Here is a 25,001-nt window from a genome sequence, read left to right as displayed (position 1 = left end):
GACCACCGGGATAGGTACCTTATTTTCTGAGCACGCTTAACTAAATACAAACTTAAGCGACAAACGAAAAATGTTAACTTCCTTCAATCTTTACAAATAATTATAATACTGAGGAATATTTTTTGTTTGTTTGCTTGTACCCCGAAGGCATCGAAACTAGTCAACAGATTTGAAAAAAGTCTTGCAATGATGGAAAGTTACGCAATTCCCGAATAATTTAGGCTATATTTTATCCCGGTCGTAGTACCCACGGGACGCGAAACCGGGACGAAACGGCTAGTCAAATATAAACTAACAATTTGTTCAACACGAGTAAGTTTGTAATAAAAGCTAGAATATTATTGCTATTGTTTTTGTCAGAGATAATGTCAAATATCATCATGCAATGACATTAACATGAATATCTTTGAATGCCAATGAACCCGTAAATTATAATATGCACACAGTATTTATTTATTTTCTGTATTTCAGACTGTATATTTTTTTAATGAATTTATTGCGATCTCACGATTTTCTTTAAAAAATATTTTTTTCCAATATCGGGCCAACTTTCGTTCGACTATTTAGTCTACAGTGTGCTGGTACTATTACGACCATTTAATTACTTAATTTTTTTTATTTAATTGCAAAATTGTATAGGCTTTATAGAACCTTATTCCACAACTGAATTACATAAAGTTTTTATCTGTTTTATTTCACGCATAACTGCGTCCCAATGAAATAGAGCGAACATTTCATGTACCTAATATTTCTTTACAACACCAAATAAATGAAGCGTCATATTTATTTTTAAACCAATAAATCGTATCAGCAACACAGATTTTTTACGATGAAAAAATGAAAATAGTTCAGCCAATAAATATTTTGTCTACGCGGTGTCTGATCACGAAAATGATTCAAGCACATTTTTATTACTTCAACATTAAAGATATTTTATTTTGTTTTTAAGTTACTGAGTCCTTTTTAACCCCAGACTCCATAAGATAAGATATTGATACGTTTGCCCGTAATGTGTGTCTTTCTATGACACCGTAACTTTCAAATATATAGCTCTATACGACCGCGCCGAGCGTTGCTACCGTTTTTTTTGGGGTTCAATTAATGTCTTTCAGTTATATAAAGTACTCTGTGTATCATGGTTAAACGTGCAGTTTTTTTGACATAGCTAAAAAAAAGCACGTACGTTATGAAGTTACAAAAACGTGTTTTTACTTGAATTAGGAATTATTATTTGAAAGGAAAATATCACCGTCTATCTGGTATAATTCTGTCCTTGAACTTAGCTAATTTCCGATGTGACGGGAAAAAGGAAAATTACTGTTTTACGGCAAAATACTGATAATACACGTGCCTTGCGTAACTTAGTTAATTTGGATGCTCAATAACATAATATATTCCTAGAAAAATAAATTATTCATCAGAAATGGATTTCAGGATACGAATTATTGTACAAAGAAGAAATAAATCTAATTATTTAACGACAGTCTGAAATCGTCAAAGGGTAATTGCAATTGATACAACAATAAAATAGATAGTGATTCTTATTGAGTACCTAGTGAATTTTTATAAGGTCTATATGAATACCTGAACGTAAAAATATAGCTTTATGTCTTATATTATCCCATATCCTAACTTTTGACTATGCGTAACGACTGCCAAAGATGCTTATTAGATTGAATAAATAGTATTGTTTATACTATGTATTAGTGTAATGAGTAAGTTTGTTAATTTCTTACCTGACAATGATAATGTCCATAGATAGTAGTCGTAGGTTTCTTTCAGCACGCTTTGTGTCGAATTCATTATTATGTCCGCCATTTTGTTCTATTGAAGACTATCTGAAACAAAATAAAGTGTAGTGTTAATTATGTAATAAAAATATACATAACTTCAACGAATACAAAAATGTGATGTATCTAAACAATGCTACGTAATATGTTACTATCTTTTTTAATGTATTATTTGTTTTAGATAATAATTTTAGTTTCATTTATGGTGATTATAATTCACTGTAAACGAAATACGAAACAAACTAAGGGTCTCAGCACACATATGGGATCGGAAAGGGATCGTCACCTTATCGCCTCGAGCCGTTCAGAATGGTTTGTATTAAACTCCCTACTGCAACGCACACTAATCGGAATAATAACGTAATCGCCTCGCCTCGGAACAGGCTCCGAACTTGAATTCCCGCGCTACGTTACGTGCATACGGTAGGTTGACGCCTGGTTGACAGCGAGGCGAAAGGCGTTACGGTTACGATCCCCTTCCGATCCCATACGTGTGCTGAGACCTTAAACGGTATCTACAAGTTATAATATTGTCAGAATAGAAATTTTTCATAACAAGTTTAAAACACTCTTAGCAATTCTTAAACTTGTTCTAAAACATCACGTGTTCTTAGTATAAGTTTTAGTTTTAATGTAAATACCTCTTTCACATATTTCTTTATATAGTCTCGTTAATTTTATTGTCAATAAATCATCATATTGACGGTAAATACTTCACTATTCATCTTTTACGCATAAATGTGGAAACCTCGTTACTAACCCGAGGAGGCTTAAGCATGATTGTGAATAACAATAGTTCTCATTTATATGATAGTACATTCAAGCTTTGATTAAGGTAGAATCGTGTGTTAGCATTTATAGGACTGTTAACTATGTTTATATACCAGCTGCGTGTGGTGACACTTGCCCTGCATTTACGAACACCTCAATTGACCGAAGCATGCCGTAGAGTGTAATATGAATATTACAATTTAATTTTATGAAAGATTATTCATGCATAATTATATGATTGATATGATTTCTTGAGTACTTAGTTGTTTTTAATTAGGTATTAATGTCGGAATAAGAACCTTCAAATAAGTAAAGACATTTTTAAATATATCAAAACAATTAGGCTTTAGTTTCATAACAAGCAAAAGTAAAGTTTCTTGACAATATCTATAGGAACAAATACCTACGCAAGATGTCAAATGGCTAACTTCAGGAGTACAAAGTTGTTTAGCTTAGCTTTAGTTATTTCAAACCACTCAGAGACCTACAAATTGTTTTCAGAGAAGAATGAGTTGGTAACAGAACATTTATAATATAAAATACCAAGCTCTGCCTCCAATATTGTTTCTGAAATTAGACCAGATGACATTCCTTAGACTTTTATGAAAGTTATATTAGTACAAAGGCAAGCATTTACATAACAAAAATGTCGACGTAATCTCGAAAATATATTTCTTTTTCTAGACTCTGTTACTAAATCCAGAAGTACCTAAAATAATGATTAAACATAAAAAGAAATGAAATTCGGTCAAGTTGAAAATGAGGTGAAGTTATGACACATCAAACCGGATCTTTCTTAATAAAAAATAAAATAAAACTATGTTTTGCTTATCATGGTAAAACCTGACTTCAAAAATCTTGAAAAGCCAAATAAAAGAACTTCAAGGATAAAAAGGTAAAGTGTTCTTTATTTTCATGCATTACAAAGCACAATGGTTATTGAGGTTGAACAACTGTGAACAACTTTATGTAAGGACGTCCCAAATACACTATTACTAAAAGCGGTAATAACAAGGACTTAGGGAACCCTACATCTTATTCTAGGTCACATTTACTAAGAGGAATAATTTTCTTCAGCAATCAGACTTCAAAGTAATGTAATATTTTACGTAACATTACATTTCATGTAACAATGATAGGAAAAACTGATTTTATTTGAAACATTTTCAATTTCATTACAGAAACGAGACGGATTCCAGGAAAACCCCAATTTCTGAGATTTTTGAAAACAGAATTATTTTCTGTACCTAATATTATTTTACTGTTTTTATTTTTTTTTGTTCAATTGAACGGGCGTATCACGTTTTTTTAGTTATGCTTAGGTATGTAACAGGTCAAAGATACTGATTTTAAGTAAAAAAATACTTATGCTTTAACTAGGGATCTAACAATTTATAGATTTAACCTAATGATAATAGAGCAAGAATATAACAACCGCAAAAACCATTTACCTATAACATATGTTCCTGACATAAGAATTAAACTTTAATTCTGTAATAACAGGAAAAGTAAATGCAAATGAAACCAATTTTATGACAACATTTGCGCTTACAAAGTTCCCGAAGCTTATACACGACGGGCGAGAAAATACTTCAGCATTTTTCTCCACTTCGCAGTAAAAACATCGGAATACGATATGAAAATATTTTTCTTTTCCGTACCTACGTAAAAGTTGAGACCAAAGAGAACGAAATTATTAGCGAAGATGTCATAACGAAAATCTCCTAAGAAAATAGCGCGCCAAAATGAGGCCGTTCGGGGGAGGGGAACATTACTAGCTCCACCCCTTGTACGCTTTTTTTACCTTTTTGTACCTGCACATTATTTTCAAAATAAAATCAATGAAGATCAATCTTTGACTGATTGGTTCTGAATTGACAAGTACCCCGAACGTTAATTCTACCTTCCTTTTGGCAACTCCACTATATTTCCTTCCTCCGTGGATGAGATCAAGTTGAGACATTCTATTGATGGAACGTCGTATGTCTTTTGTTTTTTTCCGCTTTCACAAACTGGTAAGATGTAAGATTATAATAATTTCAATAAAATAATATACTGTGTTTTGTCAGGTGACTCTTAGAAAGTATTTTTTACGATTGATCGGCTCATCAACGAATGCTTTGTGAGAGACAATAATAATCTTTTACAAATACATATGCAAAAGATGTATCCATGAAAGCATGTTTGAATAAATAAATAGTGTTCTTACAAGAGAAAATAAGACAGCCAATTATCGTAACAAGATCGGTCTTTTGTTATATTTTATTTATGTTTTCTGTTGTTATTATTATACTACTATTATACTCCTGTTTATCCGTGTCAATAAAATGTCTGATATTTATTCAACAATGAAATATTGCTCGTATTTCTTTATTTGTTAGTGCGGAAATGCATTCGTTACATAAATAAGAAAACACCTACTCACGTTCTAATTAGTAGATGTTATAATCAGGCTTTTGTTTGGTATATTTTTATTTTCATCTCATATCGACAAGAAAATAAGTAGCGATCGGTCGCGGCTCCGAACGTATATAAATTGCATATTGCGCTTGTAACTTTACATAGGTATAATATCATGTCTCAGTCTGTCAGTCTGGATCTCACGCCAAAACTACTGAACCTATTTAAATGTTTAGTACGCAGAAAGTCAATAGCTTTACAAAGAACTTAGGAGAAAAGCGGGTTTTTACGGAGAACCGCAAGTAGGTACATAAATACAGAAGCTGATTTATCCAGACTAAATGAAACATACATTGTAAGTGCTGAGGAACAACTAAATCTAAAGCATTTACTTCTATATTTGGTCGATACGGGAGTTTAAGCACTTTAAAAAAAAAGTAAATGTACCACTATACCTACTTAAAAGGCGTAGGCAAATATCGACCTACAATTAGTTATGTACTACCTACTCAATGAAGTTCGTGACTTTTCCAAATTCAAACCTACATATTTGTCTCCGAGACAAAAGACTACATGTTTCACAAAACACAAAGAATGTCCTATTTTCAAACAGTCTTTTTGACATCTCACGAAAATGTATCTAGTAAGTCACGTATTGACTCCGTATAGAGAGAAAGACTAATTTGACAACGTCCTATTGTCGGATGTTCTAAATGACGAATTGACATATATGAAGAAATTGGGAATAGAACCTTGTAATATTAAATGTCGTCCAATATTGCGTAAAGGTGAGTGCACCTGTTGCCTATAAGGATGAAATTAGAATAGCTTTTGACGTGATTTTTTGTACGAAAATCCTACAGGTTAGTCGTAATATTTTCTAGAATAATAGATTATTTTTCCTGAAATTTTCGCTGAAGGTTATTGTGAAAAGTTTCGCTAACATAAACAATTGCCAATATATTTTTTTCTAGAAGCTTTAATAAAATCCTGGAAAGCCTGTAGTATTATTCAAATATATTTCATAGTTTTTATACGTTCGTTGATATTCCGCAACGATAATATTGTGTTATAATTTCAAGATGTGTAATATGATGTCAGTATCTACTTCACTGTTTCTAAGCAACTTTTTCCAATGAAAACTATCTAAATTGGTGCAAATGCATAATCAATTTCCATTTTATAATACTTAGGTACTGGCTGTTTCCCGCAGTATTATTCATTTCAAAAATATGTATTTTCTCAGGTTCTACCTACATAATTATATTATCTGTGTACACTTTTTATCGATTCCGTAGTTTTGGCAGTTATTTTCTCTTTTGTAATAGTATTAGAAAGGATTAAAGGTGATTGTGGCCACACTAACTAATATCGTTCGACAAATATGGACGAATATATTGACAGCTAATCCTTAGATCCTTTGATCAATCCATAGAATATAATATAAGATATCCATGTTGATATAATATTGGCGTATAATAATTCTATTGTATTATTGTATTGTATTTGTGTGTGTTTCTGTGTTCTTCTAAGAATTAGGCAAGTTATTATTCCGTTATAATTCAAGGTTGAAAGCTTATTATTCCCTATAAATATTTTTATATACCTATCTACTACTACTGTACATACGAAAGTAACTCAGCCTGTCTGTCGGGATCTCACACTGATCCGATTTTAATAAAAAATAATAAAAAGCCATAGAAAGGTTAGGCTATCTTGTAACTGGATGTGGGAAGTATTTAGCTTTAGAAGAGGATTGTAATAAATAAACACCAACGTGTAGGCTAACCGTAAACAGTAGACTAAACAGTCGGCCGACAGTTGACCCGATGATTATAAAAAAATTAAGAAAATCTTGATTCCAATTTTCAGTAGGTCTGATACCAGCTACATGCCCGATCTTTGTAATATGCGTACTACCATTTTTCTTCATGGAGCTCAAGCAAACTATCGGCCGACTAAAAGTCTGCAGTGTGTTAGTAGGCCTAACAGGCCGTCAATTGGTTTCTTACAAGCCCAATTTGTTAGTGGATTTTTCTAGAATGTATGAAGAAATATATAAAGTTTTGACTTTATATGTCCCAGTGGGCGATTACGTGGGCTATTTTCTCGTAAACGGTATAAGCTTTATTTACCCAATTTAGTTCTTGTACCAAAAAAAAACTGCTGTTTATTTTTTATAGTAGTTATTTTGGTACTAATGGATGAATAGATTTAGGTCTTAAAATAAATCTAGGTATTACATAATGTTTTTAACCAAGTCCTGAATGGTTAATATAATCTTATCGAATGATCCCCACTTACTTTTCTGACTTTTTTTGGGTTTCCATGTAAGTGCCGAATTCAAAATCAGTCGATTAGTTTGCTTTTCAACGAGACAGATTTACCTTTACATCTACAATATTGGATAACACTCAATAAAGTTTTTCGGTAACTTTTATTCAAATGACCAACTTTCCTTTACTATATTGATTTCTGACACTTACGCGAATATTAGACATTTAAATAAAACTACTTTTACGGATTTTATCGCGGTTATATTATATTATTTAACGTCGGGATTAAATAATATAATATAACCGCGATAAAATCCGTAAAAGTAGTTTTATTTAAATTTCCTTTACTATTTTTTTTTTCTATTTTTATTACATTTCTCAAAGCCTATTATTATATTAGTACAAAAAGTCTTTACTAGCAACTGTCGGTCACTCATTGTCACTTCCTATGTTACTGGTCAAGAGAAAGTGAAATCTTAGAGCGGGATAGCAGATACATCTGTATGGAAGTGAGGGAGATAGCTGTAGTGAATCACGTGCCGTTTTGAGATGTATGTAGTTGTTCCGTGTTACGAACTCAATCGGATGATGTATGGAAGTTTGTATTTGTAAAGGTAGTGAATAATTTAATTTGTAAGAATATGAATATCATTCGTTTGAAAGAATTAAGAAATATGTAGTTATAAGTGAAATTAAATTAGGCGTTAATAACAAATTTAAAATAAATACATAAGTAGATATATCAAAAATCTATAATTTATTCCTAATTTATTTTGGCCATATAATGTCACGGGTATACAATACAGCTATACAAAGAGTACAATTCCAATTTTGGAGAGACATAATAATAAAAAGTCATGTTTAAAATAATTCAAGAGAATATTTCTGTACATGACAGCATAACATTTACAAGTCAAACAAAAATAATGGTAATGAGATAATCGGGCCCACCGCAAACTCTTCAACATGAAAAAGAATGTTAAAGTGGACGAAATATTTTTTTAAAGGTTTTCAAACTTTTATGATTTGTACATATGTTTATAAGTAATCCGACCGTGGTCACGGGAGCATCGGATGCAATTTCTTGTCACACACAATAGAGTCTAAATAAAATAAAACAACTCGGAAAAAAGCGTCATTCAGATTTGGAAAAACTCTGCAGATAACTTGATAAAAAAAAATAGCGAAGTAAAAATTCTATCAACCCTATTTAAAAATAACCCGTATGAGGTCGGAAAATGATTTTTATTAAGCTGTTTTATATCCAGGCTGAAGATAATATTAGGTCTACCCACTGTTTTGTAAACGATGAATAATCTGAGATAAATGCTCCTTACTTAGTTTGTTTCATAGATTACATGTATTTTATTTTTATGCCTGTAAAGATAATACAGTAAAGTTTTGCTTTCATTAAGAGCAAATTATTTCAATAAAAAAGAAACCTCCCGTTTAGACATACTGTAAAAATGTAAAACATAACTGCTATGACAATTTCCAGATAAAGTAATTAAGTTTATTATTTTGTTCCTAGAATTATACCGATTTTGAAAGACATTCGGACTTTTAGTTTTATTACTAGTGTTTAGTAATAATTGTTAACTTAATAACCGACTTTCTCCTTAGCATTTATTGCATTTATTTCTCATAATAACATCATAAAAAAATATTAAAATAAAATATTCACAATACGACCGCGCTTGCATACATAAACTCTTTTGCAAAAAAAACGGGCACCTATGCGAAATCTTAGTTTTAAGGACTTTACGTGTATTTCAAAGGGTTTTAATGATTGTATTATATTTCTAGCATCAAAAGAGTTAGCCGAGCATGCGTGAGAGTGTATTCTAAATTTGAATTTTAGACAATTGCTAAGAAATTTATTAAACCTTGTTTTGGACTAATTGCTGGCAGAAAGTTCGTCGGTGTTTTGAAAAGTTTTTGAAGTGATTTTCAGAAAAATGATAATGCAGTTTTAATTAATGATTAATGTACTTTTTTGTTGGATCAAAACATTTTTGAAAAACTATGCGTATTTGATAAAATTTTCACCTGCTCTAAATGGGCTACACTGATGATTGATGGCAATGTTAAGAGTTTCGGTATTTTAGTGTAAAGCGTTCTATTGTTTAGATATTGTACCCACGTGTTTTAAAATATCGCTTTTTCATAAATAAACACTATTTAGAAGAGTATCAGTGCCTTGGGCTGCGACAAAACAAATTTGAAGTAAGCAGTGCCCATCACAAGCCGCCTCCTATCGGACTTTGACATTTAAAAAATACCAAATTTTGTGATAATTGTTAAAATTAACCACATGAAAAATGATGAAGAGGGTTAAAGCTATCTAAAAAGTCAAATTATTGCCTCGTTGAAGCTCTCGATAACTCCATAGGTATCGGGTTACTAAACGATGATTTAGCTGAAAGGGAGTCAAGAATTCAAAATTATTGGCCAAACGTATGTTTCTTAAGAAATGAGCAGCTAGCCAATTATTGTTATGATTTAAGCAGGAAAGTGCTGAAGATGCCAGAAAATCTCGGTGGAGGCAAGTTTATTTAATAAAATATCCGTGGGATGGAAACACGCTTTTTGAACGCTCAGACTCATAGATGTTCAGAGGTCTACGGAGTTTCCCAAGAGACGAGGTTGTTTAAAAATCAGTAATTACGAGACCTTAAGACCTCGTGCTCACAGTCTATGCGCTATTTTCTGTATTTTGTAGAATTTCAAGACTTTTAAAAATGTCAAAGTCCTATAGGAGACGAGTTGTGATGGGCACTGCTTACTTTAAATTTGTTTTATCGCAGCCATAGGTACTGATACTCTTCTAAATAGTGTGTATTTATGAAAAAACGATATTTTAGAACACGTGGGAAAAATATCTAAACAATAGAAACGCTTTACACTAAAATACCGAAACTCTTAACATTGCCATCAATCATCAGTATAGCCCATTTAGAACAGGTGAAAATTTTATCAAATACGCATAGTTTTTCAAAAATGTTTTGATCTAACAAAAAAGTACATTAATCATTAATTAAAACTGCATCATCATTTTCCTGAAAATCACTTCAAAAACTTTTCAAAACACCGACGAACTTTCTGCCAGCAATTAGTCCAAAACAAGGTTTAACCAATTTCTTAGCAATTGTACAAAATTCAAATTTAGAATACACTCTCACGCATGCTCGGCTAACTTTATTGATGCTAGAAACATACTACAATCATTAAAACCCTTTGAAATACACGTAAAGTCCTTAAAAATAAGATTTCGCATAGGTGCCCGTTTTTTTTGCAAAAGAGTGTATTTCCTAAAGACCCACTAAATAAAGGGAAATCTCGGTAACAGGGCAAAATATCAAGAATTTTCGTCTTGTTATAGGCAATATTCTTGACCCTTGTCAGAATAGGGTAGTGTCCAGGGTCGAAATAATGAAATAATATTTAGTCCGCTTTTTAGATAATCAAAAAATATTGGATACGTATTTTTTCTTTTTTTAATTAAACATAAAATGACAAAGATAATACGCTTCAAAAATTAGGAGTGGGGGCCTTTTACGTCACAGTGTCCTGAAAATTGTAGCAACTTGTGACGTCACACACAACTTTAACACGCTATATCTTAACAAGTTCTGATCCAATTTAAAAAAGAAAAAATACGTATCGCTTAATTTTGGACAATCTACAAGACGGACTAATTATTATTTTTTAGGAAACTAGCCTATTCGACTATTTTCCCAAGCCGACGGAATTTTCCGTGAATTTTCTCAAAGGATCTCGTAATGGTATAAGTAAGGAAAATAAATGAATCGAATAATGTTATACTTCTCAGACTATGTTTCAGATAAGTATAAGAATAATTATAGTGGGTGGTTTGTACATATTATCTAGCTTCCTCCTACGGTTTCACCCGCTTCCCATTTAAACTATTAAGTGGAGCTAAGTATATAGAAAAATGCCTTTCACCTTCTACCATTAATGGGCCATATATCACTGAAAGAATTTACCAAATCAGAGTCATGCCATCGGTAAGTTCATGAGATGAGTGATTCGATTTTGACACCATTATTTTTCACGTTGAAAATTAAATTGTTATCAGACACTAGAAACTTACGTTGACTGTACCGCACACTTCATGTTTCTACAATGCTTTTAATTAAAGTGACAGACATAAACTGTCATGAATAAACTAATGATGTGCATGGGGTATTAAGATTGATGATTATGCTGAGAGCAGAGCGTTTAAATGGACCCTTAACCTATAACGCGGAACACACACGACAACTTAGCACGGAGAACAAAATTACTTGTGGAGGTGTCATAACCCAAAATCTCCTAAGAAAGTAGCGCGCCGAAATGCGGGTGTTACGGAAGACGAGGATCTTTACTAGTTCTGCCCTCAAACGCACCTCATTAGAACCCATATTTTTTTTCAAAACGAAATACCAACGACCAATCATTGACAGATTTGTTTTGATTTGACAAGATCCGAACGCCTCGTTAGTTCTAGTAGCTACCGTAAGTTATCTAACCTACAAGAAGGAGCTATCTGCCTTATGGCATCTCCGCTCATCTTTCCTTCCTCCATGGTATAGAGTCAATGTAATTGCTGGCGTCTTTTTTCTACCATTTCTTCTTCCAAATAGGAAGTATTGGAGGGCATTTTGAGGCTGTCTTTTGTCAAATTTACCTTCAAAAGGTGCTTATTTTCAGCCTACTTTAGTTGATTACGTTTTTATATATTATTGTAATCTTCAATGGTGTGTGGTATACACAAATGGAGGCAGGCTATCAATAGACTATATTGTTGTGTGCACTAATGAACTATCATATTAGTGGTCAGTTTTATTGGACGCCATAAACGTGTTTTATCAACTGCATAAAATCTCCATTACATTTTATTTGTTGTCACACCCCATAGTAATTATAATAATTTAATTCTATTGTTGTGTTTTGGATGACTCGATAAAATCTAGGTCCGGCTGTCAAACAATAATGAACATCTTTAGCGGTCGTTACGGCGTATTTACAGTATATACATGGCTAGTACGCAAGCGTGTGAAACTAGTCGCGAATAGATTGGAATTCACTTTTTATACTAAGTCTCCCGATGTATACAGCAGTAGTACGCAAATAGTCGCATATATTTTGTAGTGGCCAAAGTATCTTGCTTTGTTCCATAATATACAGTGCTAGTCCGCATGCAAACTAATCGTGTATACATTGGAATAGGCGCAAAAAACTTTACGATTCCAATCTATTCGCGAGCAGTTGCATGCTCGCCATTTTGATTAAAACACGACCTAGCATTTAATGTTAATTTAAATATTAATAATGCTCGTTCAATTAAAAAACATTGTATTAAAAATTGAAGTTAGTGACGAAAACGAATCGCTGCAAAACCGACTCCACGTAGTCTTGTCTGCCCTACCCCTAGAGTGCAATTCAAAACCGCGTAGGCGCGGAGTGGTGAGCGTGAAAACCATCTGCGACGATAAGCTCGCATGGGACCGCCGAACCCCCGAAGCACCGGAGCCGTGACAGAAGCTATGCTTGCTGCATGTTGCTTGCTTACATTTTAAACGTACTGAGTTAAAAAATTAGAAGCTAATAAAATATATTTTATGATGTCATTTAATAGTATTTTAGAAGTTTACTGTTAGAATGCCTGCTACAAAAGATGCTAAAAAATAACCATCATGCTGAGTTGTATTTAGAGTGGTTTACTTAGAAGATAACTAGTGGCTAAGATAGTATTATTTAGATGCTCGTTAATTGTGGCTGACTTAATATATATATATATATATATTGATCCTGCGCTTAATTTTGAGAGCTTCGCTGGTGTGCTCTCCAGTGACTGACAAAGCCAATTTTTGCAGTGAATGTCCGTCCACATTCACTGCAAGTCAGCACTCCTCCGATATAGGTGTATTGTATGGCCGCGGGTGGTCGGGCCTTCAGCTCATCTCGCCTAGCGTCGAGCTGTTCTCTCCGCCGGCTCTCAAACTCGCACACCTTGTCCTTAATAGTCCGCCTCCATTTGGTCCTATCTGCCGCCATAGCCTCCCAGTGTGACGGATCTAAGTCACATCTCTTCATGTGGCGTTTCAGCACATCTTTGTACCGCAGACGTTGACCACCCTGCTTACGCTTGCCAGTCTCCAGTTCTGAGTAGAAGACGCGCTTTGCTACTCGGGCATCTGACATCCGGGAGACATGACCAGCCCAGCGCAGCTGTCGACGCATTAGATAGGCCTCAATACCGCTGACATTAGCGCGTCTAAATACTTCCGTGTTACGAACACGGTCCGACCACTGGATGCACATAATGTCACGTAGGCATTTTAGATGGAATCTATCTAATGTCCGAATATGCTCGCGGTATAGACACCAAGTCTCAGAGGCATATAGGAGATTTGGCAGAACTATTGCCATGTACACAGCAACTTTTGTAGAGAGCTTTATGTCATGTGAGCGGAACACCTTGGTACGAAGTCTACCAAAAGCTGCAGCAGCTGCTCCTATTCGGCTGTTGACTTCGTTATCAAGGAGACACCTGGATGTTATGGTGCTGCCAAGATATTTGAATTGGTTTACTTGCTTAAGCGAGACATCTCCGAGTCTAATGTCAACTGGGGCACTGTTCACAGTATCAAGTGCCATGACTTCGGTTTTCTTGACATTTATCTTCAGGCCAAATCTGCTGCATGCCTGCAGTAGTCTCGACATAAGCCTCTGCAGCCCATCTGGGGATTCCGCCACAAAACATAAGTCATCTGCATACATCATCTCAGTGATAGTCGCGTGAGACACTCTTGTGCGAGCCTTGAGTCTATTTAGGTTGAAGACACCACCGCCATCGGTACGAAAACAAATACGGATACCTTCGGACAGAGTCTGCAAGGCTTCCCGAACGACAACTGCAAAGTACAGGGCAAAGAGAGTTGGAGCGAGCACGCAGCCCTGTTTCACACCGCAGCTCACTTTAAAGAACTCCGAGTCCTCGCCCTGCACACTGACACAACAGCGCACTTAATAATTTGACTTAATAATTTAGAAGGCAACATACATTTTTGGGGGCGAATAATGATATTAAAAAGAAGCCTGTTTAATTAGCATTTTTAAACAAACTCAGATTCAAAGCCATTTTTATTTAATGCTTTACCTAATATAAATTTTGTATAGTTTGACCGTGTATAAATTGGAATGATGCATGTGCACGTCTAAGCTACGAATTATACGCGAGCAGTACGCAAAATTCGTGTATACTTTGAAATCACAAATTAAAAAACAGCATTACAAAGTATCAGCGAGCAGTTTCCTATGGATGCGTTTTGGCTATGTACACTCTGTAAATACGCGTCGTTACGGGTAGTCAGAAAGTCTGACGACCAGTCATATCTAGGGGTATTGGGGAGCCCTTTAACAACCCAATAAAGGGAAAAAGCTAGGTAGATGATGATGAAAGAGAAATTGAGATGAGATGAGTGGAATCACGTGTTAATGTATATGTCATTCTTTGCCAGTCACCTACGCTTACATCATGAAAAGTAAGTTTCTGTAGATGTGAACATTTGACATCATTACACAGACACTCCATACATAGTATGTTCGATGGATTTAAAGACTACAAGTTGGAAATACCTATTGTTTATCGATATTTCTGACTCCCCGAGTCATACATAAAAGACCATATAATATCTAAAACACAATTACCTTTCATTTTATAACGATAAACCTAAAACATATAAAACAAAGTTATGGCCTTTCAAATTAATTGTAAAATGAAAGCGAAATAAAATAAATGAGCAATTTTATTTGTTTCTAACTAATAAACATCGCTGATTCTTTGTTAATTATCTCGGTTATTTTAAAAAGAAATTGAACTTTCATTCTGATTTAAAGTGTTGTATAGTTTATAATAAGATTTTAAATTACGTGTTATAAATATTAATAACTAAGGTTTAAAAACCGTATGAACAATACTTGTTCGTGGGATCGTTGTCACTATATATAGGCAATATGTTTTATGGTACGGAAATATATATATTTTTCGTTAGGTTTATAGTTACTCACTAAAGTTACTTTTTGCGCTTCCACTGAAGTACAATTTAACCAACTTATATGAAAACTAGCATCCAACTAATCTTGCTCAAGTACATGCATAAGACACATAAGTGCATAGATACATAAGACTGTATTGATAAAAAAAAAACAAATGAAATCCGTAGCCTAAAACTTCTGTTATAAAATCAAACTCAAAATCGTTTAGGTATCTATGTATTTTTGCTGGGAAGAAGTGGCGCAACAAACTCCCCTGTATGTAGGTTAGAAGAATGAAATACAGAAAGTATAAACATTGAAAGATGAATCAACAGAATCTGAACAAAGCAGTTGTTAAAGTTCCCATGACATGACAACGTCCGTGAACTGCAAGTTTCTAACACAAAGGATTTCCTCGATACTTTGTATATTTGTTTCTAGATACAGCTGTGACTGCCGTAACTATGTACTTACTTATCTACAGAGCTTTGTAAAATGTCTAGTTGCCAATCCAGTTAAAATAAGCTATGACTTTTACTCAGTTTCTAACATCAGACAGACCTTATCCATACCTACTTATAACATATTAAAAACCTGAAAACTTTGTTTAGTTGGTTAGCACAACGTGCTTATCTGAGAAATTTCTTCTTCAATTTGAAAAATTTCACTATTTACTCATATTCTGGGGAAATTTTTATGCTACTTTTTATCTGGATATTTATCACAAAGATATCACGAAACGCCTGCAAAACTACGGCTACGGGCTTAGGCTAGTGTTTGATGCAATTTAAATAACACCACAAGCTCACCAACTCCACCAAGTAGCTGGAATCAGTATCGTATTGAACCATTTTATTTCGATAGTTAATCAGAAATACAACAAATTAAACTTGACTCTAGAAAAAATATTGCAACTTTTATTTGCAACAAAAAATATTTTTCAACTCCTTTAACTAACTTATTCACAGTCCATTAAGAGTGTAACCACCCAAGAGACAAAGTTACTTAAGATAAGTATTTTGAAGTACTATCGCTATATCCGACCAATCGAAAGTTTACAAAGTTAGATAACAGACTATTATGACTTCCTGTCTTCCTGTGAAGTTTAAAAGCAATTTTCCACCGTCATATTGTATTAGGTTATTGTATGTACTATTTCAAAGTTATTTTGTTTATAAATATGAATAAATTGTACTATATAACGACCGATTTTAGGCTCATAATATATTATGTACTGAAATTGAATTTAAAGTTTTAATTTCCTGACAATTTGAGAAGAAAATGACAAACTTATTTTCATGCTCTAAGTAACAAAAATAGGCAATCAAACCATAAGAAACTTTTACAATATACAATTCATAAAATTTTACGAAATCTCGAACATCCATTTTGAAATTAATAATATTTTATCATCCTTACCAAGTTTTGCTTTCAAAGATACGAACACAGCGATTTCAGTATGAAAATTTCAACGAATATCATCGTATTTTCAGTTACAATTCACGGAATGAAAGGTGGCCTACATTTTGACATGTGGGGAAGGGAAGCTTAAAACCTCACGAAGACAGACAGAATGAAGCTTAAGGTGGGATTCTACCGGTGAGTTGGACTGTGCATAAACCCAAATGTTTATACAAGTCTAGGAAACAGTGACATTGTGTGAACATTTCTAGTTCAATGTTCAGCGAGGCGGACATGGGAAAATCTCCCAAATTTTGGGAGGCTTTTATCCAGCAGTTGACGTTTTCAAGCTTTGACGACGATTTCTTAAATTTCTCTAAAGTTGCGCGGATACATGGATAGCGAAGAAAATGTGTACGAATAATTTTGGTGGAATCTCACCTTTTTACCTACATACACTTAAGCTTGTGAAAAGCTATTTAGTAAACGTACTTGTATTTCTTATCATATTTCAGTTATGACGTATATATGTAGTTTTGATTAAGGATATTTTGTTTAGGAACGTACATTTTAATTAATTGTAGTCAGTTTTTTTTTACTTGTACTATATTTATTTTATGAGACAAAAACATATGAAGTCCATAGTAATTTGAACCGAAAAATTCACAAAATTATGCCTACACAGAAAATGATGTCAGTGATTTGATACACTTAAAGGTCTGACTCAACGTATTTTAATACCAAAACTTTCTCTTTTTTATATGCCGAAATAAGTGCAGTGCAATCAATGTCGGATGCAGTGTTTTTTACAAGAACTGCACAAAACTGGGTGCTCGAGTTTATATCACTTTCTTTTGCGGAAATCTTACTCAATAACAATGCACGTACGTGCTCTCAGAATTTACGTGCTCATTTTCGTTTGGTTACCAAGTTTTCCTGGTCATGAATCGTCAATATTTAGAGAAATAAATACATTTTGGCTTTGTACATTTCTTTTCAAGACGGTTTTGGAGTATTTTTTTATTTATACTTAATATTACAAAGGTGAAGAGTTTGCTAGTTTCATTGCTTGAACACGATAATCTCAGGAACTACAATATACAACAATATACATCGATAGAATCGATTAGATTTATCGAGGTAGGCTCTTAACTTCTTTTTATCCGGGTTTATGGAGAAGTTCCTACGGGACGCGGGTGCAAAACGCGAGAAAACCGCTAGTATTTGGTATATTCGGATAAAAATAGCACACGTCTCATGTACGGTTATCTTGCAAAAAAATGATTCATTGTCATGTTTGATACGCACGAGTGTTCAGGATGAAAACCTAGTAACCCCGACTATATTTTCAATAAAGTCATTCAACAATAGCAGTACCTACACGTGGGTCAAAAGTAAATTGATGAACGAGAATGAGAAGAAATAATAATACTTTTTTTCCAGAAAAAAGTAAGTAGTAATAAACTAAACTATATAAAGTGTACCTTTTTGAATATGAAAATTGCGTGTCCATAATCTATGGCTTATATCAGATAGGCGAAACCAGAACAAAAAGCTAGTGTAATCTCTCAACGTACCTATAACGTAACAACGTACACACTCAATTAAGTGAAAGTTGTACATATAAAAAGTTGTAAGTGTATAAGAGTATTGATACTTAAAAAATCTTCTGTTCATTATGTTAATTTTCTGTAGGCTTAACTTTCAAAAATCTCTACCGTACAGCCAGTGATGTTCACCAAATTAAATTACGAGGTTTTTTGTGAGGTACAAGAATAGGCTTTTTATTTCTTTCTACTATTGTATTCTGAAATAAGGTCTGTAAAATATACTAATTTACAGTTTAATATTACATTAATTGACGTTGAATATCCATATAAATAAAACGCAAAATTGATTAATCTTTGTTTGCAACGATCTTGATATTAAGGCTTTTATAACTAAAGTTTATTTGAATTAATGTATTTAAAAGATTTTATATCAGTTTCGGCTTTGAAAGTAAGGGTTAAATCAATTGATAACTCGGTTAGTGATAGGGTCAACGATTTTGATTAAGCTTTTGAGAATCTTATTTGTTTTTAGATAAATGGTAAGTTATAGATGAAAAGTCTATCAATAGCTATAAAAGCTCTCAAAAGACGCAGTTATTTTACTAAGGTGCAAAAGTTAACAAAGCTCTGGAATCTAATTGATAAAAATTTTATTCTGTCTTCTACTATCATTCATGTTTGACATCATATTTTGCACAGGTAATATTTGTTCGATAAAAAAAGGCAAAGACATTCCATACCTAGGGTATGTATTACAGCTTTAGGCGTTCTTGTTTCCGAAAAGCTTAGATAAAACGCTTACTTTGCATGTGAAAGATAAACCAGCAGGTTTCATCTACTGCTGAATCTTGAATAGTGAAAAAACTTATTAAAAAAAGCTTGCATGTCAAGAAGAAACTGTATTACTTTTTACAAGATAAGCTAGGAAATCTTAGGTAGATTTTACTGAATTGTACTTTAAGTTTCAAATGAAAGACGTCATTAATATTCATATAATTCAAAAAACCTTCCCAATTATTGTCTTTATACAACATTATAGCAGCATTCATCAATCAAAATTCTTATCCTTTCTCAATATGAAACGTAGTTCATTCAAACCACGAAAATCAGCGAAATTTATGCAAACTCAATATCTGTTCAATGGAGCCTACCAATGAAATCTTATAACCTACTTAGAACTTTTGTGAAATAATCCCGATTTTCTTCAGAGAAAACCTTATTTCTAAGTAAAGTTTGTCTTTGGAAGATTGCAAGTTATATTTGGAAATCGAGCTTTTTCAGTGATTTGAGAACTTATTTATGGGTCATAAACAAAACAGGAATAAAAAAAATAAAAAAATAAAAAAGTGTTCTTTATTATAAAAAATCAGTGTGTATTATGCCAAATAGTAAAATAATTATACTGTCCACACAATCAGAGATCAAAACCTTATTTTCATGAAAATATGTGACATTTTTATTTTTATGTGTCCACCGAAAATACCAGATAATCCACAGAAAAGTATAAAATAGAGCTTTTAATAAAAAAAAAGTAATTCCAAAACTTCGAAAACATAAGAAAAATAACAATCATGCTGCACTTTACATCTTCATATTAACAATACAATGAATCATTCAACACTGTTAAACAAAAAAAAATAAAAACTTTATGTCCACAGAAATGACATATTTTCTGTTGACAGAATTACGTCGTCGTCACTGCAGGATATTGTAAAAATGCAAAAACGTTTTTTCACAGAAAACGTCAACATATTTTTGAGTCTAAAGATTTAATAATTTAAATTTTATAACTTAAATTATATACTTATATATTATTATTAGTATATTTTGCAAAAAGAAAGCGTTTCTGCTTTTACAAAGCCCTGCACTGATGTTTATGATATTTAAATAAAGTTAGAAAAATAAACGGTGGTGCTCATGTACCAATTTAAAATATAGATTCATCATCTTCACTGTCTGTGTAAGGATTAATGAATGGTTTTTTAGTTTGTTGCGGAAGGAGAATCAAATCTTCTTCGTCTTCCGTGTCTGTTATGTTATTAATAAATGGCTGTCTTACAAATCGCGAGTGAAATATACGAGTATCATCTGAATCATTTGAATCATTGGAATCTGAAACCAGCCTCAGTCGTTTCTTAGGACGAGTAGGGACACTTTGAAGTACTTCTTCTTCTGGTGTGACTTGAATTGACCTATATGACACTGTAGAAGCATCAGGTGTGGCTACATTTCTCGGAGATAAGTTTAAGGCATCAGAGACGAAACTATTGGGAGTGCTTGACCTTGTACTTCCAGGTTGAACATTTATTTGTCCGATTTCGAAATGTGGACATATTGTCGTAGCTGCGCAAGACAGACAACTTAGTCTTCTTGCATGTAAAATATTTGGTGTACTTCGACTCCAAGTAAGTTGGTGAATCTTTAAAGTACCCTTAAAAGCTTTCGTTCTACTCTTATCAGCAATGCTTTGAATGTCCTGAATATACGGGTCACCAATTCCATAAATCTCTATTCCTTTGCAGGTTTCTTTTAAACAAGACATAAGAGAATCATAATCCGATACGTCTTTGCCCATTGCAACCGAATTATCACATAGTCTTTTTACACATCCACCTACTCCATCAGGAGCTCCTTTTCCATGACCTTTTTCGCTGTAGTGCCAAGTAATATTATCAACGTTATTTAATTCTCTGGCTATGAAATTCGAAATAAAATAAAACATTAATTTATTGCGGTACTGTGTTGTCGGTCCGTCGCTTAATATGTGTAAATCTGATAAGTTTGGACTAATTTCGTTGATTCTTTGTAAGACAGGTCTAAGATGAGCACATATCATCACAGGGTCATGTCGTAAGTTTTCCGATATAGAGCACATCGATGTTGATAAAAAAGTCTTGTCTTGAGTTGCTGGTCCACTGCTGTAGTAAACACATGTGTGAAGTGACAACTGTGGCTTGGAACCACCAAAATGGGCAGACTGGACTTCAGAACTATATTTACAGTTGTAGTTCTCAGAAAAATCGATATGTAACAAACCTTGAGAAGAAGATAGCTGTTGCTTAATGGTTTGTATTGACCTTATTTGATGAATCATATTGCTAATGTGCTGCATGTATATTGGTAGGTTAGTATTTAATAATTTTACGAGACACCCTTTGTAGTTTTCACTGTTTCTTTTACACATTTTTACATATTTTGGCTTACCCTTAATAACTACTTCAACATTTTTAACAGTCCATCTCTCGTAAGTTATATGATCGTTGTGATCATATTCATGAAAGGTGAGTTTTTTATTATGGCATCCCTCACACGTTCGCTCTAGGCATTTCGGATTAAGTGTGTCATTACAGCAAAGTACTTTAGCCACATGTGATGCAGATCCATACGATATAATTTTTGCCTTATGAAGTGATCGGACTATATGATCACTGTTTTCGTGTAACGAACACAAACATGTATCTCTTGCAGAAGCTTTCGGAAACAACACCCAAAATGGACGGTATCTTCTAAAGGTCTGATAAGAAATTTTAATTCCTGTTTTGTTTTGAAAAGATACATGTAAATTTAAAAGAGTGTCATTTAGTAAACGAATTTGACGTTTGATCTTATTTCGAGTGATGGTCTCATTTTTACCAGCAGTTAATCTACTGCACTCATCTTGTAATAAAAAATCATGCACAATTTGTCTCATATCCTTCCTTAATACTTTTTTTTTAGAACCTACCATGCTCCCATTGCTTTGTTTCTTTTCTTTTAGTCTTTTTATACGCATCTTATATTTTTTTATTTGTTTGCCCATTGCTAAGACCCTTAAATGTAAAGCCTCATTTTCTAATTTTAATTTTCTTTTATTACGAGCAGCTACTGCCCTTCCAACTTCAGCGCGCGAATGTGACGAAGAAGGACTTGATGGCGGAGTATTTTCTTCTAATAAAACAGCGGTGGCTTTCCGCATTTTTATTAATTCACGTCGTTTTTTTTATTTTTCTCTCCACATTTTCCTAATTTGACGCTGTTGTCTAGGAGTATATTGTTCAATAGTCTTGATTTTACCTGTCTCTTTCTTCTTATGATACCTCTCTGTCTTTCTTGCGTATCTCTTCAATAGCAGCATCGTTCAGTTTTGTACGTGCTCGCCGCATGCTTATTTTTTGTTCACGACGTCGAATCTTCTTTTCTTCATCAGTGAGATGCTTAAGATTACTGGCTCTTGGCATTATTAGCTGAAATAGAAACCATAACCCACATGTACACACCACTTCAAGCAAAAACGAGCATTAACTACATATTACATTTAGAAACCAAAATGCCAAAAAAAAAATTGTCAAACTAATTGGAGGTACTATTAGGCGTTATGTCAGGAGTGCGGGCGATGCCAAGTGCCAAAACAAACCTAGAAATACATGCTTTCTAATGTTAATTGTGTCATAAAAAATATAGGTTAGAAAAAAGATCACTTCCGTGGACCTGATCTATTCCGTGGACATTGTGTCCACCGAGAAGTTTGTCCACGGAAGGGATAAAAAAACTAAAATAGCCATTCAAAACATGAAATTTTGAGGTTACAATATGGCGCATCTGGTTTTGCCAATGGCCTCATATTGCACCAAGATAATCAAAACATGTATTTTTTACGCCTGTACTTACCAAAATATAGATGGAACTGAAAAGTTGCAACGATCTTTAACACAAAAGTAAAACAAACACTTATTTAAGAATATTTCAACAATTTTTTAACGGAGCGCAAGTGTGTTCTACCAAATAGCTTTACTCAACTGACAGGTCGACAATGTTGCCAACCAAAATAAATAAACTAGTGCCGCGTTCCACGTAGCAAATATTGAATATAAAATTTAGGTTGACCACGGAAGGGGTTGCAAAATTGGTAACATCATGTTTATGTGTAATAATTTATTTATATTGCGTGCTGATTTTTCATAATAATGTAAAATGTCAACTATAAGATGTTAGTAACTAATAAAAAGAAAAAAACATTGAAACTTTTAATTTGAAGTATTTTTTTTCTTTAAGCAAACTTTCAAACCTAGGTTTACACGGTCCACGGAAGGGTACATAAGCGTAACTTTTTTTTTAATGTTATAAAAAATATCAAATAAAATTAAAATATTTTAACGTACATTGGTACAACATTGAAATCGTTAATTTATTAAATAAAAATATTAATGTACAAAGTATGTTTTAACCATTTTTTATCAAACGCACATTTTTTTTGCCTGTTTTGTTTATGACCCTTATAGACTGGCTTTTAGTGTATTTTTGATAGAACTTTTTCAAACATCCGGAAAACTCGGATGAAATAGTGAATGTTATCAAAATTGGTTCACGTGTATTTTTTTCAAAGCGTTATAGAAATGCTTCAGTATTTTACGGCCAATGAATTAGAATAAAATAAATAAAACTTTAAAACATAATAGGAACGACTGAAAATAGTTTTCTTTTTGTAAGTAGTATTCGCGATTACTTAACGCGAATGGAAATGGAATTTATAAAACAGTTGAATATCTGTAAAAATAATAGAAAAGCTGAGTTATTAGGAAATCCGTCAATTAATTCTGCGTTAATTGATCCATTATGTGGTATTGAGTAATCAGTAATCGTACCCTTTATAGTACCGGGACTATACCACTGAGGTTTTAATTAAACCCTTAGTATATACCCTTTCAATAAATGACATAATTTAGTGTAGGGTCCTATTTATTTGTACTACCAAGCCTAAAATTAAATTACTTAAAATGTTCCTCACAATTTAGTCTGAAAGCAATAAATCGTTTGTAAGTTGAATTCCTAAATAGAACCATTTTGGTAAATGCTTTCTTAACCACAGAAGTTACCTATTAGAAATGCGTTTTACATAAATATTAAACACCAATCATTCAGGCAATTTGCCAAAATTATAATTACTCCTGATGAATTAGGTATTTTGATTTGCAGTTTGAACAAAGAAATCAATTTTCTAAAAAGTAAAAATGTCTCCAGGAAATGAATAATATTTATTTCACGTTCATTGATTCCAATTTGTTGATTGTGCATAATTTTTGCATAAAATTATGCGAGCTTTACAATTTATCGCGCAACTTTTGTAACAACGTATTTTTATCGTTAGTAATAATTTGTTAAATTTATAAAATATTTCCGCAATTCTAAATTATAATACTATAAATAAAAATTGTAAAAAATACTAAAAAAAAATACGAACTCACCTAAAAAAATCCTATCAACAGAAAAAAAATCGAACTCCGACAAAAAAAAGAACTTCACGAAAGTAGTTTCGCAACACTATCACTCGCGTCTCCCGCGCAGCCAATGCGCCGCGCTTGCCAAACCCGACTGCGCGTACGACGGTCGCGGAAACTTTACGACAACTCACGTTCACGTTAGCAAGGGTGGGTCTATGTGTTATGTACCATTTTCACGCCGATTATTCTTACGTAAGACTGTTAAATGAATGGTCCGATGCCGTCTTTTCTTTGGTAAATACCGTGGTTGTGAAGAGGTATTTTTTAGGACGTTCTTAGATGGAAAATCTTTACAAAACTCGGTAAATGCATAATGTGTGTTTTCTTAAATATCGTTATAAAAATGACTACATGAAATTCTTTTATCTCGTCTTTAGAGTAACTGATATTGTGTACTTATTGTCATCCATCCAAGAAAATTAACAATAAAAAAAAGATTCAAAGAATAAATTCTAGTCCTAGTTCATATCGATTTTTTATCAAACGAAGCCAAAAAATTTATACATAACCAAA

General features: G+C 33.1%; 1 protein-coding gene across 2 annotated transcripts in view; it reads right to left on the bottom strand.

Moving 5' to 3' along the window:
- The window catches only part of LOC110370977 (very long chain fatty acid elongase 4), a 41,887-nt gene extending 17,275 nt beyond the window's left edge, over nucleotides 1–24,612 (bottom strand). Inside the window, exons 1-2 of one of the 2 annotated variants that reach the window (XM_064036587.1) lie at nucleotides 24,453–24,612; nucleotides 1,737–1,838 (exon numbers count right to left, since the gene is read on the bottom strand). In XM_064036587.1, the coding sequence (XP_063892657.1) occupies nucleotides 1,737–1,818 (82 nt within the window). In that variant the 5' untranslated portion in view covers nucleotides 1,819–1,838; nucleotides 24,453–24,612. The remainder of the gene's footprint in view (nucleotides 1–1,736; nucleotides 1,839–24,452) is intronic. The other variant, XM_064036588.1, reaches the window with a different exon arrangement.
- Between the last annotated feature and the right edge of the window lie 389 nt (nucleotides 24,613–25,001).

Source organism: Helicoverpa armigera, chromosome 10 (assembly GCF_030705265.1).
Source record: "Helicoverpa armigera isolate CAAS_96S chromosome 10, ASM3070526v1, whole genome shotgun sequence".
Lineage (NCBI taxonomy): Eukaryota > Metazoa > Arthropoda > Insecta > Lepidoptera > Noctuidae > Helicoverpa > Helicoverpa armigera.
Note: the sequence above shows the minus strand (reverse complement) of the source record. Positions and strands in the feature narration are given on the sequence as shown.